This window comes from Hyalella azteca, unplaced genomic scaffold (assembly GCF_000764305.2).
Source record: "Hyalella azteca isolate HAZT.00-mixed unplaced genomic scaffold, Hazt_2.0.2 contig10672, whole genome shotgun sequence".
Lineage (NCBI taxonomy): Eukaryota > Metazoa > Arthropoda > Malacostraca > Amphipoda > Hyalellidae > Hyalella > Hyalella azteca.
Genome location: NW_025940701.1, coordinates 1,044,917 through 1,058,774, shown reverse-complemented (window position 1 = coordinate 1,058,774; position 13,858 = coordinate 1,044,917). Strand labels below are relative to the sequence as shown.

General features: G+C 39.9%; 1 protein-coding gene across 1 annotated transcript; it reads left to right on the top strand.

Annotated features, from left to right (window-relative positions):
- The first annotated feature begins 3,661 nt into the window (after window positions 1–3,661).
- On the top strand, window positions 3,662–11,034 carry LOC108671490 (DNA excision repair protein ERCC-6-like). The gene is made up of 8 exons (XM_018159047.2): window positions 3,662–3,841; window positions 4,016–4,145; window positions 4,457–4,596; window positions 4,882–5,006; window positions 5,230–6,832; window positions 7,080–7,213; window positions 7,618–7,839; window positions 8,417–11,034. The coding sequence occupies exons 1-8, from the start codon at window positions 3,677–3,679 to the stop codon at window positions 10,428–10,430; spliced, it is 4,533 nt and encodes a 1,510-aa protein (XP_018014536.2). The 5' UTR covers window positions 3,662–3,676; the 3' UTR covers window positions 10,431–11,034.
- The last annotated feature ends 2,824 nt before the right edge of the window (window positions 11,035–13,858 follow it).

The following is a 13,858-nucleotide window of genomic DNA, read 5'->3' as shown; positions in this document are numbered from 1 at the left end:
AAGAGAAATTTTGCCCTATGTAAAGCAACTTTCTTTTCTACGGCAATACATGGCACTCTCTTCTTGATAAATGTTTCAATGCTAAGCGATTCTCATCTTCAATAACTGAAACCAAAAAGTTACAAGATAATACAGGGACAATGTCATAAATCAACTTGCACTCTGACTGGAAAGTGTGATTTCTCTTGCCCAAAGTCTTAAAATCAATAAAAGAAAGAAGTGACTTGCTCTCCAGAGTTTTCAGGACTTAATTGATATCCACGTCTCGGACAAATTTACTGCCGGACCCGCGGCCGGTCTCGCGGCCGCAGGACTCCTAACATAGAAAAAACCTAGCCAATCAACGAAAACCTCGCAGGTTAGGCCCAGTTAGGTACAGGTTCCATTAAAAACCTAGAAAACCCATAAAAACACTAAGAAAACCTTTCCGGCCGTAAATTTGTCCGAGACCTATAGAATAGAAGTGTCGACACTGAAGAAATGGGCCCATGGAAATATTTTGAATATGCTCTTGATTAATGAAGACATTCAATATTCATGAAAAAATATTTTGAATATTCAATATTTTAAAATATATATTGTTACCCGAGTGGGAGAAGTCTATTACTTAAAAACTGAAGTTGCGAAAGCCTGATTCATGGAATATTAACGAACATCACTGTCACGGTTTGTCAGAGTTTTTCATTACAACTGAAATTACGGAATTGTCCGAGCCTCCACGGCGAGCATGGAATCTTTTATTCGCCATTGCTTTCCACTTAACCGTTGAGTTATGATGCAACAGCGACACGAGGTGTTCTTCCTTCCTTAGGCTTATGCTCTAGTAACGGAAAATGCTAATTTACTGCTAAACTCTAGTCGTATCTAGTGTTATAGTTACTATTATCTTTCAGAAAGTGCATCGCGACAACGCAAACTCCCGTGTGTCACAATAATCTCTAATTAATTGCCGTCAACCGATCTTGGACTTGCACTTGGCGTGGCCCGCATGCGGACGAGCGGCGTGTGCGGTGGGGGGCTGGGGCCGTGCCCGCCGTGGGGCTCCAATTTTGGGGCCAATTGTTGGTCTCACTCTCAATGGTCTGGGCCGTGGGCCCCAACCCATCCTGCCAAGGCCCAAGCCCTAAGGGCTCAACAGTCAGCACTTCGATCGTGTTTGCCAAGGCTCCACAGAATTTCCTTAAACATTGAGAATTCCAACTTCCAAGCCAAATCTTGCTACAAACATCCAAGCCCAAAAGTTACTCTTCTGCAAGAACTAAAAGTAAAAGACTAAAAGGTGCAAATACCGGCGTGCAATAACTTGCCTTATGAAGTTATGCTTAGCAGCGAACTGCGAAGCAGCCTAGGCCATAGATCTTATTAGATCATAGAGGCTAGAGCCTAGAGTTATAGACTAGGGTACTAAGGGTAGTAATGCTTAGTGCTTACATTGTCATTCTGTAGTGTGCTGGCATAATTGTGGAGGAGTGTTAATAGTGTAGTAATGTAGTTCTTCTGACTGTTCTGTAGCACGCATAATTGTGGAGCAGTGGAGGAGTGCTAATAGTGGTCAGTGGAGTTCTGTTACAAACCCTCTGACTCTGAGAAGAAATTCACCAAGACAGTAAAATGAGTAAATGTGAAGTAAAGAGTTGAAGACACCAAATATCACTAGGGTAAACGCGGTATATTCCGACATCGTAGGCAGTGTGGAATTCTGTATAGGTCATAGTGGCAAACCAGAGCTTTTTCAGAATCAGTTCATTTTTAATTTCCTCATTTGCTCAAGATTTTAACCAATTTCTCAAGTATGATAATGCTGGTATCCATGATACTTTACTGGTCTACTTATAGGACTCAAAATTGAACTCAAGGGAGAGTCTAAAAAACTCTCTGCTTTGTCACTATGGTATAGGTAATATATTCTCATGTCAATATAAGAAAACGTATCGAAATACCAACCCTACCACCGCGTTACACCACCTTCCAGTTTCCACTGCAATGAAAATTTATAAACTGAGCTCATTGGGACCTACCGTGCTTCCGAAATCGCGCGTGGTTTGAAATCCAATCCCGTGTTGCCAACGACTAATCAAGTTAACTTGTCGTTTATCTGTAGGCTAGCGGACACATTTTTGCAATGAATACGTTCTAAAATAAAAATAAAACACATCCAGAATCGTAAAAAATTCTCACGATTGGACAATACTAACAAAGTTTTCGATATCACACAAAAGTATGAGATAAACGTCCACTTTTCCAAGGCGTACATTCACATGGTGTTTCCACGATCATAAGGCGGTGGACCGATAAGTACTCACAATAATTCCCTGCCACCATGCCTACGGGCCCTACCCTAGGGCCTAGGCTCCTAGTGACTTGCCAAATATTTGAGTGCTCAGTACTATGCTGGAACGCTGTGATGTGTGATGCACTTGTGTCCAAGCATGGAAAACATCTACCTTTAGGGCTGCAACTAGAGCTTTCCCGCCATTTCTGGAACCGTGAGATTTCTGCCAGATGAAAAGTTCACAATTAGGCCCCAAGATTCCAATTGTATTAAAAATTTGTCACATTAGAGCTGTGAGATTTCAGAACAGAAAAAAGTAGGAAAATACCAATCCTGCACTTGTCCTAGGGCCACTCCTAGCCAAGGTTGGCCCAGAAGGCAGAAGCCAACAGGCTAACAGCATTGACCATTTCAGGAAAGTCAGTCTAAAAAGTGAAAATCATGCATTAAGGTGTATATTTTTGTAGGTTTGATTGAAGACCAGAGCAGGCTTATAATTAACAATTTTCTTATTGTTTTCTTTAATAAGCTGGACTAATAATTTCTTGCTGGTATTGAGAGATCAAAATTCAAAAAGCAGGTTGCCAAATTACATTTTACTGGAATTCAAAGTCTTGAATATTCAATATTCATTCTCAAGTAGGTGAAGACTGAAGAGTTTTGCAACATTTTAAATTTGGAAATGACATTAGACAATAAGTATATACTAAAGCCTGTAAAAGTATCTTTGGCACAGTTTGAAATTGAAAATTAAAATTTATTGCAAGAACAACTTCTATGTCTTGACAAATCCAGTGGTTTTCGAATTGATGGCTGGAGGCTCATCCTCGATGATGAGAGCCTCCGCTTAGTCTGTTATTGTTAGTCTTGTAGTATTGGGGCACAGCATGATGATGCTGTTCAAGCCTCCAATGTTGCACAGGTGAGGGTTTTGTTGTGAGCTTCTCGCATATGATTGTTTGGTCCTTTGGATATATATATATATTGATAAATTTATCCAAATGTATAATATCTTTTTATTTTGGGAAATTTGATATCGCTTTCCCATCCACTATCCAGGATTGGAATTTTCCTGCTTGTCACTGAAATTTTGTGGCTCTGAAGTGACAAATTTTCAAAGTATTTGTAATCTTTCAGCCCAACTGTGCTCTTTTGTTAACAATTAGATAGGAGGTAATTAATCTAGTGCGAATCTTGCAGTTCCAAAAATAGAGGAAATTTCAAGATGCTGTTTGAAAGGTAGATATTTTCTACTCTAGTTCCCATCAAATGTTGATAGATATTAATAAGCAAGTAACATGGGTTGGGTAATAATAGTTGCACAAAATCTCATAGGAATAATGTTATGAATGCAATTTATACAATATTCTTTCCTTATTATCAGGCATGGTTTCAGATTCCAAAATGTCAGACATAGGAGATCAACAGGTTCTCCAAACGACTGTTGTCAGTCACACACAAGACTCGAGTCACTTAACTACTCCTGCTGATGATGAAAATGCAGAAATATGTGCTCTTGGTGTCACCATACTAGACCAATCAACTGTAGAAAAGAAAGTTGAACAAAAGGTAGGTACTTTCAGCTATGGTTTTGTATAGCATCAAGTTTGTATTCATAATTAATGCCCATTCAGGAACCCTGAAATTTATTTGTAAACATAACTAAAATAATTTCTTATAGTTTATGTTCCTTTGACAAATACCTTGAAGAAAACTCAAATTTATGATTTCTTGTCTTGACAGGTTGATGCAGTACTTGCTCACCATGAACATAAGCAAAGGCTCAACATATTGGAACAAGAATTTCGTCAAGTTTCCACAGAAATTGAGCAGGCCCACAAAAATGCATCTCAGTTGAATGATAAACTTGCTAGTAGGTTTTTATCCTCTTGAAATAGCATTTAATTATGTCTTTCATGTTAAATATTAATATTATTTTTCAACTTAGATTGATGAATGTATGTATATACAGTAGTATGTGTCCTATAATGCAACAGAATCAACTATTATAATTTAAAAGCTAGTTAAGCTACTAATATCTAGTTTACCACAAATGCACCTGCTGCCAATAGTTTTTTGATGTACGGTTCATAGTCACTGGCTGAAAAATGATTTATTTTTATTGCTAATGACAAATTTGTTTACGAGTTGGAGATTATCTACAATTTTTGTTGACTATTTCAGGCTTGCAGCACCGCATCACAGACCCAAAGCGCTATGCTGCGGCAGAACAAGAGGCTGCCAAAGGCTTTGCCAGCATTGATGAGCTTAATGGCCGCCTTGAAAAGATCAAAGAAGAGCTGTCTTCCATGTCCCACACATCAGTAGGTGTACTTAAACAGGCTCCACAATCTCATAACTACTTATTTAATGTTAAATTATTTAATCTTAGTACATTATGTATAATTTTGCTTCCAATATTTTTAATCTCATAGAATATCATACACTCACTTTTTCAATATAATTTTTAATATGATTATAATATTCTAATGTTTGCATACTGGCAATCACTTAGAAAGAACAAACTGATAAAAATTCTTACCATCTGGCATCACCATCTAGCCATTGATTAACACCTGCTAAGTGCTGACCTTATTCTATAATTTCAGGGCGATGACAAACTGCTGCAAATCCAGTCTCTCTCCTCCCAAAATACAGAAACTGAACGTGAGTGTCTCATCAGAGTTGGAGAGATCACGCCATTTGCTACTGAAATTTCTCTGTTTGCAGCCAGGTAGGGACTTCAGCTCTCAGGAGTTTCTGATCTCATGTAAAAATTAAGAATAAGAAACCATTCATCTATGGATAATCATGAATATAATAGAAGCTTGTAAATGTGTATATATATCAGTTCAAATTGTTGACATTAAATATTTTGAAATATTTCTTGGTATTTTCATACTGCCTACTATCCTTTATGTACGTATCAAATGACAGTACGTATATGTAATTTCCAGGCAGCGGTACATGGAATCTCAACCGTCAACTTCTAAATTATCACCAAGGCAAAAACCTTTGTTCAATAATGCTGGATCAAAGAAACAAAAGTTTGATAACATAAAAATGAGAGATGCAAAATCAAATTCGTTATGCTGTTTGAAAAAAACGAAAAAACGTCAGAAACATTCAACTGAAAATTTGAGTGGCTCTTTGTACAAGAGAGAAGAAAATAGTTCCTGCCAACCAGAATTACGTGCCTTGCCCATGGAAGACGAGCTGGTCACTGACGATGATGATGCCTCAGAATATCTACCGTCTGATTCTTCTCGTTCAAGTGATGAATATGATGCAGAGGAGAGCATACACTGTGAAGGAAGTGTTATCAAGAAAACTGCAAAGAAGTTAATTTCTGCACGTGGTAAAATACGCCCTAAACTTGAGATGACCCGCAGAGAAAGAAACAAGTTATTGAAAGAAAAGAAACGTGCTGTAGATGATAGTAACTTTGACTCGTATGAGAAACGGATAAAAAAATGGAAGAAGACGCAGGTGGTTGATTGTAATAACGTTTCGGGATCTCTGGATTATGAAGTTCTAGGACGAAGTATGCGGGTGCCCTCGATTATATGGTCAAGGCTTTACAAATACCAGCGAACGGGAGTGCAGTGGTTGTGGCAGCTTCACTCACAAGGCTGTGGAGGCATCTTAGGAGACGAGATGGGGCTAGGAAAAACCGTTCAGGTCATTGCTTTCTTGGCTGGCCTACGTTGCGGCAGAGACACCAATCACGCCCCGGTGCTCATCGTATGCCCAGCAACCCTTCTTCACCAGTGGGTAAGTCATTTCCACGCTTGGTGGCCGCCATTTAGAGTAGGGGTTTTGCATCAATCTGGAGGATACGCAGGCAGCAGCAAGGTACTCATGCACAATATAGTCAAGGATAAAGGAGTGCTCATCACTTCATATACAGGAGTACGTCTTCATTTAGATTCTCTGCTGAAGCACAACTGGCAGTATGTCATCCTCGATGAAGGTCACAAGATTCGTAACCCTGATGCTCAAGTTACTGTGGCTGTTAAGAGCTTCAATACTCCTCACCGCCTCATTCTCTCTGGCTCGCCAATTCAAAACAGCCTGAAGGAGCTCTGGTCTCTATTTGATTTTGTGTTTCCTAGTAAGTTGGGAACCTTGCAAGTGTTTTTGCAGCAATTTGCAGTACCTATCACCCATGGCGGTTTTGCAAACGCCAGCAGAGTGGAGGTAGAGACTGGTTATCAATGTGCGGTGATGCTACGCGACACAATATCCCCATATCTTCTCAGAAGAATGAAATCTGACGTAAAGGCTCATCTCGAATTGCCAGACAAAAGTGAACAAGTTCTCTTCTGCGCTCTTACTAAGGAGCAACGGCAGTTGTATCAAGAATATCTTGCAGGCGACCAGTTATCTCGAATCATGTCGGGAAAAATGAAAGTCTTTGTTGGCCTCACCAATTTGAGAAAGTTGTGCAACCATCCCGATCTCTTCACAGGCGGCATCAAACTTTGTGCTGGTGAAACGGAAGAAGATATTCCTCGGTACAATACCTACGGTTGGTGGGAGAGAAGTGGCAAGATGCAAGTGAGTAGCTAGCAATAGCATTGCAAAATTTATTCGACTAATCTACGCATTCCTACCACCTTACTTCTCAACATAGTAGTTTTTGTGTCGATACTACAATAATTGTTCAAAAATATCTATTACGATTATTGTTCAAAAATATCCAGACTTGCACTGCTAGCTGTTTTTATCTTTCTACTTAGTTTATATACTGTATGTCTTCGTTCATCAAGTTATTAGGTCTTGAATTAATCATGACCTGTTAAAGGTGGTGCAAGGCGTGCTGAAGGTATGGCATCAGCAGAAGCACCGCGTGCTGCTCTTCTCCCAGTCCTCACAAATGCTCGCTATCCTCGAGAAGTTCGTAGCTCAGCAGAACTACACGTACCTCAAAATGTCTGGGTAAGCCTAATTGCTTTGTCTGCAATACTACAATACAATATTGGTTAAAATTCTGCCCTTTAATCAAATCTACGTGAATCACCTGAAATAACTCGGTAACGGCTTAAATTGTTGAGGAAAGATACGAGTAAATGCCTAGAATATCTCATTAGGCGAAGCTTGTCAATATTGATTTTCCTGATGTGGCTCACGATCATGGATTAAGTGATAATTTCAGTAGGTATCACAGTTCAAATCATCTTAAAAGCTTGGATTGACGCGAAATATACCGGAGAACCTGAAATTATTCCAGGAGAATATTACTTCAGTTATTTGCCGTTGCTGCTCACTATAATTTTCACAAGTTTTTGTTAGTCAGTTATGTATTATTAATACCCTTTATACACCAGTACGATTGATTCCAGATCTACTGCAGTGGGCGCTCGCCAGGGGCTCGTCAAGCAGTTCAACAAAGACGCCAACATTTTCGTGTTCCTCCTAACAACGCGTGTTGGAGGTCTCGGTGTGAACCTCGTCGGGGCGGACCGGGTTCTTATCTACGACCCCGACTGGAACCCCTCGACAGACACCCAGGCTAGAGAAAGAGCCTGGAGAATCGGCCAATTGAAAAATGTCACCATTTATCGGTAATTCCAGATAATTTTCGATTTTCTTATTGTGGTGCTGTCGTTTAAAACAGAATTATTAAAGAAATAGACTCGAACACTTGGAAATTTTTACTGAAACGTGTGCTATTTGCTACGATAATTGTTCAAAAAATGTAAGACACAATTGTACTGCTAGCTGTTTTTTATCTAGGAAGACAAATTTTGAAAGATTGGAAAAAACACGTCAGAAAAACAACAATTTGAATTTTACAAAAAATAACAAAAAGTCTATGAGTGCAATATATGCAATGCTTGAAAAAAATGTACATATAAAGGATTTGTTTTTTATAATCATCAGTCTTAGGGTCTCAAGAGCGCGATTAAAAAAATCGATTCATAATTTTTTTTAAGATCGGACTGTGTTTTTATTCAGGACTGTTAGTGAAGCTTGAACTGAATAAATTTCAAAACTTTTAAATTGGAAAGATGATACTTAATGTGAATCGGGTATATGATTGCTAAAAGATGATATAATTTTTTGATCATATGTGACGACATACATCGGGAAGTTGAAATTAATTCAACATCGATACTTGAAGTAACAATAATTTTCCAGGTTACTGACAGCAGGCACGATCGAGGAGAAAATCTACCATCGGCAAATCTTCAAGCAGTTCCTAACAAATCGGGTCTTGAAAGACCCCAAACAGCAGCGTTTCTTCAAAACCAATGATCTATTTGAACTTTTTTCTCTCAATGAAGGCGAGGAAGAAAAAACGGAATCGTCAGCTCTGTTCGCCGGACTCAACTCGGACGTCATCCCTTCCAAAGTTGCGCGCAAGGCAAGGAAAGACGAGAGCCGCCATGTAAAGCGATCTGTAGACGGAGCCAAAAAGCGTGCAAGACCTCAATCTATGTCTTCCCGGGAGAAAGATAAGGCAGAACCAAAAGACGAGTTACGTAAAAAGAGAATAAAGCGAGAAGAAGTTTGTTCCAAAAAAGAACTTAGCTCGAAAAGCCTACTGCAGCAAAATGACGCCGAGAACTTGAGTACTATTGCGTCAATCAAAGACGAAAATTGTAATGAATATGACGTTGAGAAAAGCAACCTAGCCAAAAAATCTAACGTAAATATCGGTAATGAGACAGGTTGTAGCATTGAAAATCCTGAAGATGGTATATCGATCGGTACTAAATCCTATCTCTCTCTTTCACCATCAACTCCCATCGGCCAGAGAGAAATTTCCTCGCCAGTTTTAAAGCGTGCATTGTCAGGCGAGGAACCGAATCCCTGCGTCGCAGCTACTGGAAATCTTGATGGTGTATCTTCTTCAACGCTACTACAGAGTGACGGAGTGGAGAAGGCCGAATTAGAAATCACCGAAGAAACTTCTATGAAAGACAATAAAATCTCAGCTTCAGAAGCTTTTTCTGGTTTATCGAGTGATGGCTTTGAATTAAAATTAAATAACTGCAAATCTGCTGCAGAATCGGAAGAACAAACTTGCCCATCGTCAAACGAAAAAATACTTGTACCTCCCATGCCGCCTGGTTCTCATTCCGAAGTACTAGAAAGTATAGAATCTGAGAAACCTTTATCTCCGGTCCAGCATGCGCGTGATGCAACACTAGACTCTCCAGCAGTCGAAGACAAGGATGCTGAAATCAAGAGGGAAAAAATGCGGATGCTTGCAAGAATGCTGAGCAAAAAAATAGGGTCAAAAAGTAGTGCGTCAAATGAAACTTCTTCGTCGTCCAGGACAAAACATGAAAGTATGAGCGGCGTTGAAAAAGCTCATTCCGGTAAGATAAAAACCGATCATAGACGTGGCCTGGGAAATAATTGCAGACGTGGTCGTAAATTTGAAGGGGAGCGGATAAGTTACCTTGTGAAGAAGAGGAAAGCCAAAGGTCTTGAAGACGAAAAAGCAGAAGACAGTAAAGCGCAAGACGACTACGTGCTGTCTAAACTTTTCAAAAGGTCTGGCGTGCACACAGCCTTAAGCCATGATGCCATCGTAAATTCCAGCGATCCAGACTATTTGCTACTTCAGTCTGAAGCTGATCGAGTTGCTAAAGAAGCCATGAAAGCTCTGAGAGCCTCGAGATCTCGCTGCCCGACTCTGCAGCCTCCTAAACCGAATCCAATCCGATTTGGAATCGGTTCTTCCGACATGTCTGAAATACCGAGGTTCAACGATGACAAACCGCGAGCAGAGAAAGATACGGTCGAAGACACCTTTACTTTAGGAGGCTGTTCATTCGACAGCGAAGGCAGCGGAATGATGTCCTCGAGCCAGCTTCTGCAGCGCATTCGTGAGCGCCAGACTCGTCTCCGTGGCACCAACGACGATGAACGAGAGAACGAAGAGGTTTCTGGTTCAAGCGTTGCCGTAGAACTTGATGCCACCACCTCCGCTAACCTCGATCTTCTCAGCGACATCAGAAACTTTGTAGCTTTCCAAGCAAGCACTGATGGGAGAGCATCTACCAATGAAATTATTGACAAGTTCCGAGCTCGCTTACCGAAGGAAAAGACGCATATTTTCAAAGCTCTGCTCAAAGAAATATGTGATTTCCGGAAAGATAACGGCCAGGGTTTTTGGTATATCAAGCCTGAGTTTCAATGAGTTATAATTTCTTGATCAATACAAGTATCTTCTTTGAACGTGGAATAAAAAATAGTGCTTTCCTCCTGTACGGTCGGGCTCTCTTCTAAAATGCTAGTCGTTCATCAACGGAATTTTGTTAGTCGATACTATTAATTTGCATTTTTATTTTACTTTAGTTCAAAGGAAATTAAAATATATATTTCGTTTCATATCGATATATTTCTAATGAGTTGAACATCCGTCCTCGCATGCATTAGATAATATACGAGAACAATTGTTCCGTGCATCATAATATGTGTCGTGATTTAACAAAGTGTCATAGGACAATTAATCATTTGAAATCGTTCTAAATAAACTGTTCTATCACATGAATAAGTTAACAGTTGATGCAACTTCAAACGAACTGTGATAACGGATGTTTATAAGTTCTATTTTTCAGGAGTACGACGCCTCCACGAGCTGTTTAAGTTAGATTAATTTATGTTGAAAAGGACTCCATAAACGTGTAGCTCAAATTTAAATAGAAAGCTGTTTTACTTGGATTATTTTATGTTGATAAAGTGATAAAGGAACTCCACAAACGTGTAGCTCAAATTTAAATATACCATTTTCAGGTGGTGTAGCTAAATTTTTTAGACAAATCCTATTTCAATGAGAATTAAACCGTGAGTAGCGTTTGTTACAAATCCTGGGACCTGACTGAACATAATAATAATAATTGTTGGCAATATCGTTTGTAATTTTTAAAACTTGGTGATTTCGGCCATTCGCGAATTGTATAGACAGTCACAAGCTGGAAGGCCGATCTTTGGCAAACATCACGAAGTATCGTTCGTAGCTGTTAAATAATACGTATTAAAGAGATGCACAAGACGTACGAAGCTAATGCAGTAACAGAAACGGGTATCAGCTGGTAGTGGAAGACTCGTTTCCCAATGCATTACACACTACAAGAGGATTACTCGGCAATAAATCACAGTATAGAAAATACAATCAATTACAATGTCGTAAGGCACTTTCAAATACCTTCGATGATAATCGTCAATAAACAAATATGCAAAACGTTGCAGCATCAACACACCTCCTAAATTATCATTTCCTTCAGCGCTGAGAGGAGGGGAGTTCGCCCTTGCAACATTCAAGAATTCAAGAGACGAATGGACAAGTGGTTGAGAAAGATCCCGGATTGTCCGGTAATGGGAAGCCACCCTCAGCAAGTGACAAGCAACAGCATCTTGCATCAGCTGGCCCAAAGGAGGGCATATGTACGGAACACGTCCAACGTTACATCCGGGACTCGATGGCGGGGTGACCTGCCTAGCGACGACTCGGAGACGGAAGACGACGAAGGCGGAGCATCAGCTTAACCGCGGACAACGACGTCCTAAACGCATCACAAGATCAGGTTACATTCAAATTAAGAAACTAGTTTCATTCCATCAATGATGTGACCAACGACTCAAACTCTTACCATGCTATGCTTAGCCGCCATAAACGCAAGTGAAAATGAACGTTAAGAGTCGTCATGTACAATTGTTAGTTATTTCAACCTTACATAAAAATTTTTACTGTCCAACACAAGACAATCTAGCACCGATTAGCAACAGTTGCCTCACGCCACACACCTGGTCTCTCCAGCCCAGCGTTAAAGTTAAATTCAAACCGTAAATGTGCTCAGTGCGCTGATTAGTATCACGTTGAGTAAATAGAATAGAATAGAAGTGTCGGCATTGAAGAAAATAGGCCCATGGCCTGTTGCCGATTCTTGAATTTTTCGTGACTTGATTCAAAAGGGATCCGGCCTTTGGAACCCGATCTTTCCATAACTGACGATTGATTGAGATAGCTGCTGGACTTAGTGCCTGGTCCGTAATTTGCTAGGCATTTCTAGACTGAACATGAATTGCTATATATTAATGACAAACGTCTAGTATTAGTGATGCGCGGTGACTGTACGGAACGTCCAAGTGATGGCGATCACAAAAATTCGAGAAACTCTGGTTTCTTAAAATAGCAAAACTAACTTGGTCGTCAGAAGTCACAATCTAAGAATTGCTAGGCTAAACCTTGCGAGAATTGACCAGAGTATCAGCAGTCTTCGAGTATTCAGTAATTCAAGATTCGGTTCATCCGTGTGACAATTACATGATATAATTAAGAAAACCTGCGCTCTATGCGGTGCAAAAATTTACAGCTCGCTTTATTTAGTTATTGGAGAGTGAATTGTTTGAAACGTGAAATGAGTTCCGAGAAATCCCTATCTTTCAAACCGCAAGACATCTAATCCTGTTGCATCGCAATCGCATACATCATGCATACAGAACAATACACAAAAGACACGGATAAATCGGGATAATCGACCAGTTTACATGATCGTCACACAAACAAACAGAGAGCATAAGACAAACTTTGTTTAATGAAGTTATGCAACTAATATAATGACAGGATAGCTGCAAAATTATTTCGAATAAAACTAAACATTCACATTTATCAGAGTCTTGCGTTTCTTTCAATGAACTTTAAATAGTCGCTTTTACCACACGGATATCTGGAATACGAATACCATTACATCGGTACGTCAAAGCTTTACAGACTAGCATCTGACACTTCAAGTGATACAAATTATACCTACATTCAATTCATAAACCCAACGGGTTCACAATACCGCATTCGAGAACAACGGAATCAGAGTAAATTCTGCGTCTTGACCTGGATAATACAACTCATATTGATGGTTAATTCATGTCGTAGGAACATTGGACTGTTTGTAAAGGCTAACACGATCATTGTACATTATGTAATTTGGCGTGCAATAATTTCCAGCTGCTCGGTACAATGCACTTTACCCCACAAGGGGAATAAATTTTCCATTTCGAACAAAACGCTTGGTCACAGCCTTCACATAATATGTCGCCTTAAAAGCTATTCGCCGTCAAGAAGTATCTCAACCTCCCGAACGGCCAAAAAGCTGCGTTTTCCCCCAAGGCTATGTGATCGTCGGGGAAAATGTAACTGCACAGATAACAACGGAAAAAGAGAATAGGTAATCAACAGCGAAAACAAAAAAAGAAAGGGTGAAGAGGAGCTAAAAACGAAAATGATGGATGAACAAAAGCAAAAAACGAAGAAGAGATAAGTGAACAATAGCAAAAACGATAGGGATGGCAACAAACAGAAACAAAGACGGGATAGATGAACTCAACAATGGGATAGAACTGAATAGCAGGAAAAAAACACTCGTACAAGAGTCAATCAAATGCGCCTGCTCTAGAATTTAAATACAGAAGTGGAGGGCATCCTAGCGTTACCACGAAAAAATATCTCAGTACTCACTGCAGTGAGTGAAAGAGAGCGCATTTTCTCGTCGACGAAAACTTGAGGTCACGGACGGACGGACGGACGGACGGACAGACGGACAGACGGACAGACGGACATGGCTAGCACAA

What these genes read in the sequence shown, in the direction of transcription:
- LOC108671490 (XM_018159047.2), top strand. Translation starts at nt 3,677, where the DNA reads ATGTCAGACATAGGAGATCAACAGGTTCTCCAAACGACTGTTGTCAGT. An exon ending in CTTCCATGTCCCACACATCA is followed by an intron (nt 4,597 to 4,881) that starts GTAGGTGTACTT and finishes CTATAATTTCAG; the next exon opens with GGCGATGACAAACTGCTGCA. An exon ending in AAAAATGTCACCATTTATCG is followed by an intron (nt 7,840 to 8,416) that starts GTAATTCCAGAT and finishes ATAATTTTCCAG; the next exon opens with GTTACTGACAGCAGGCACGA.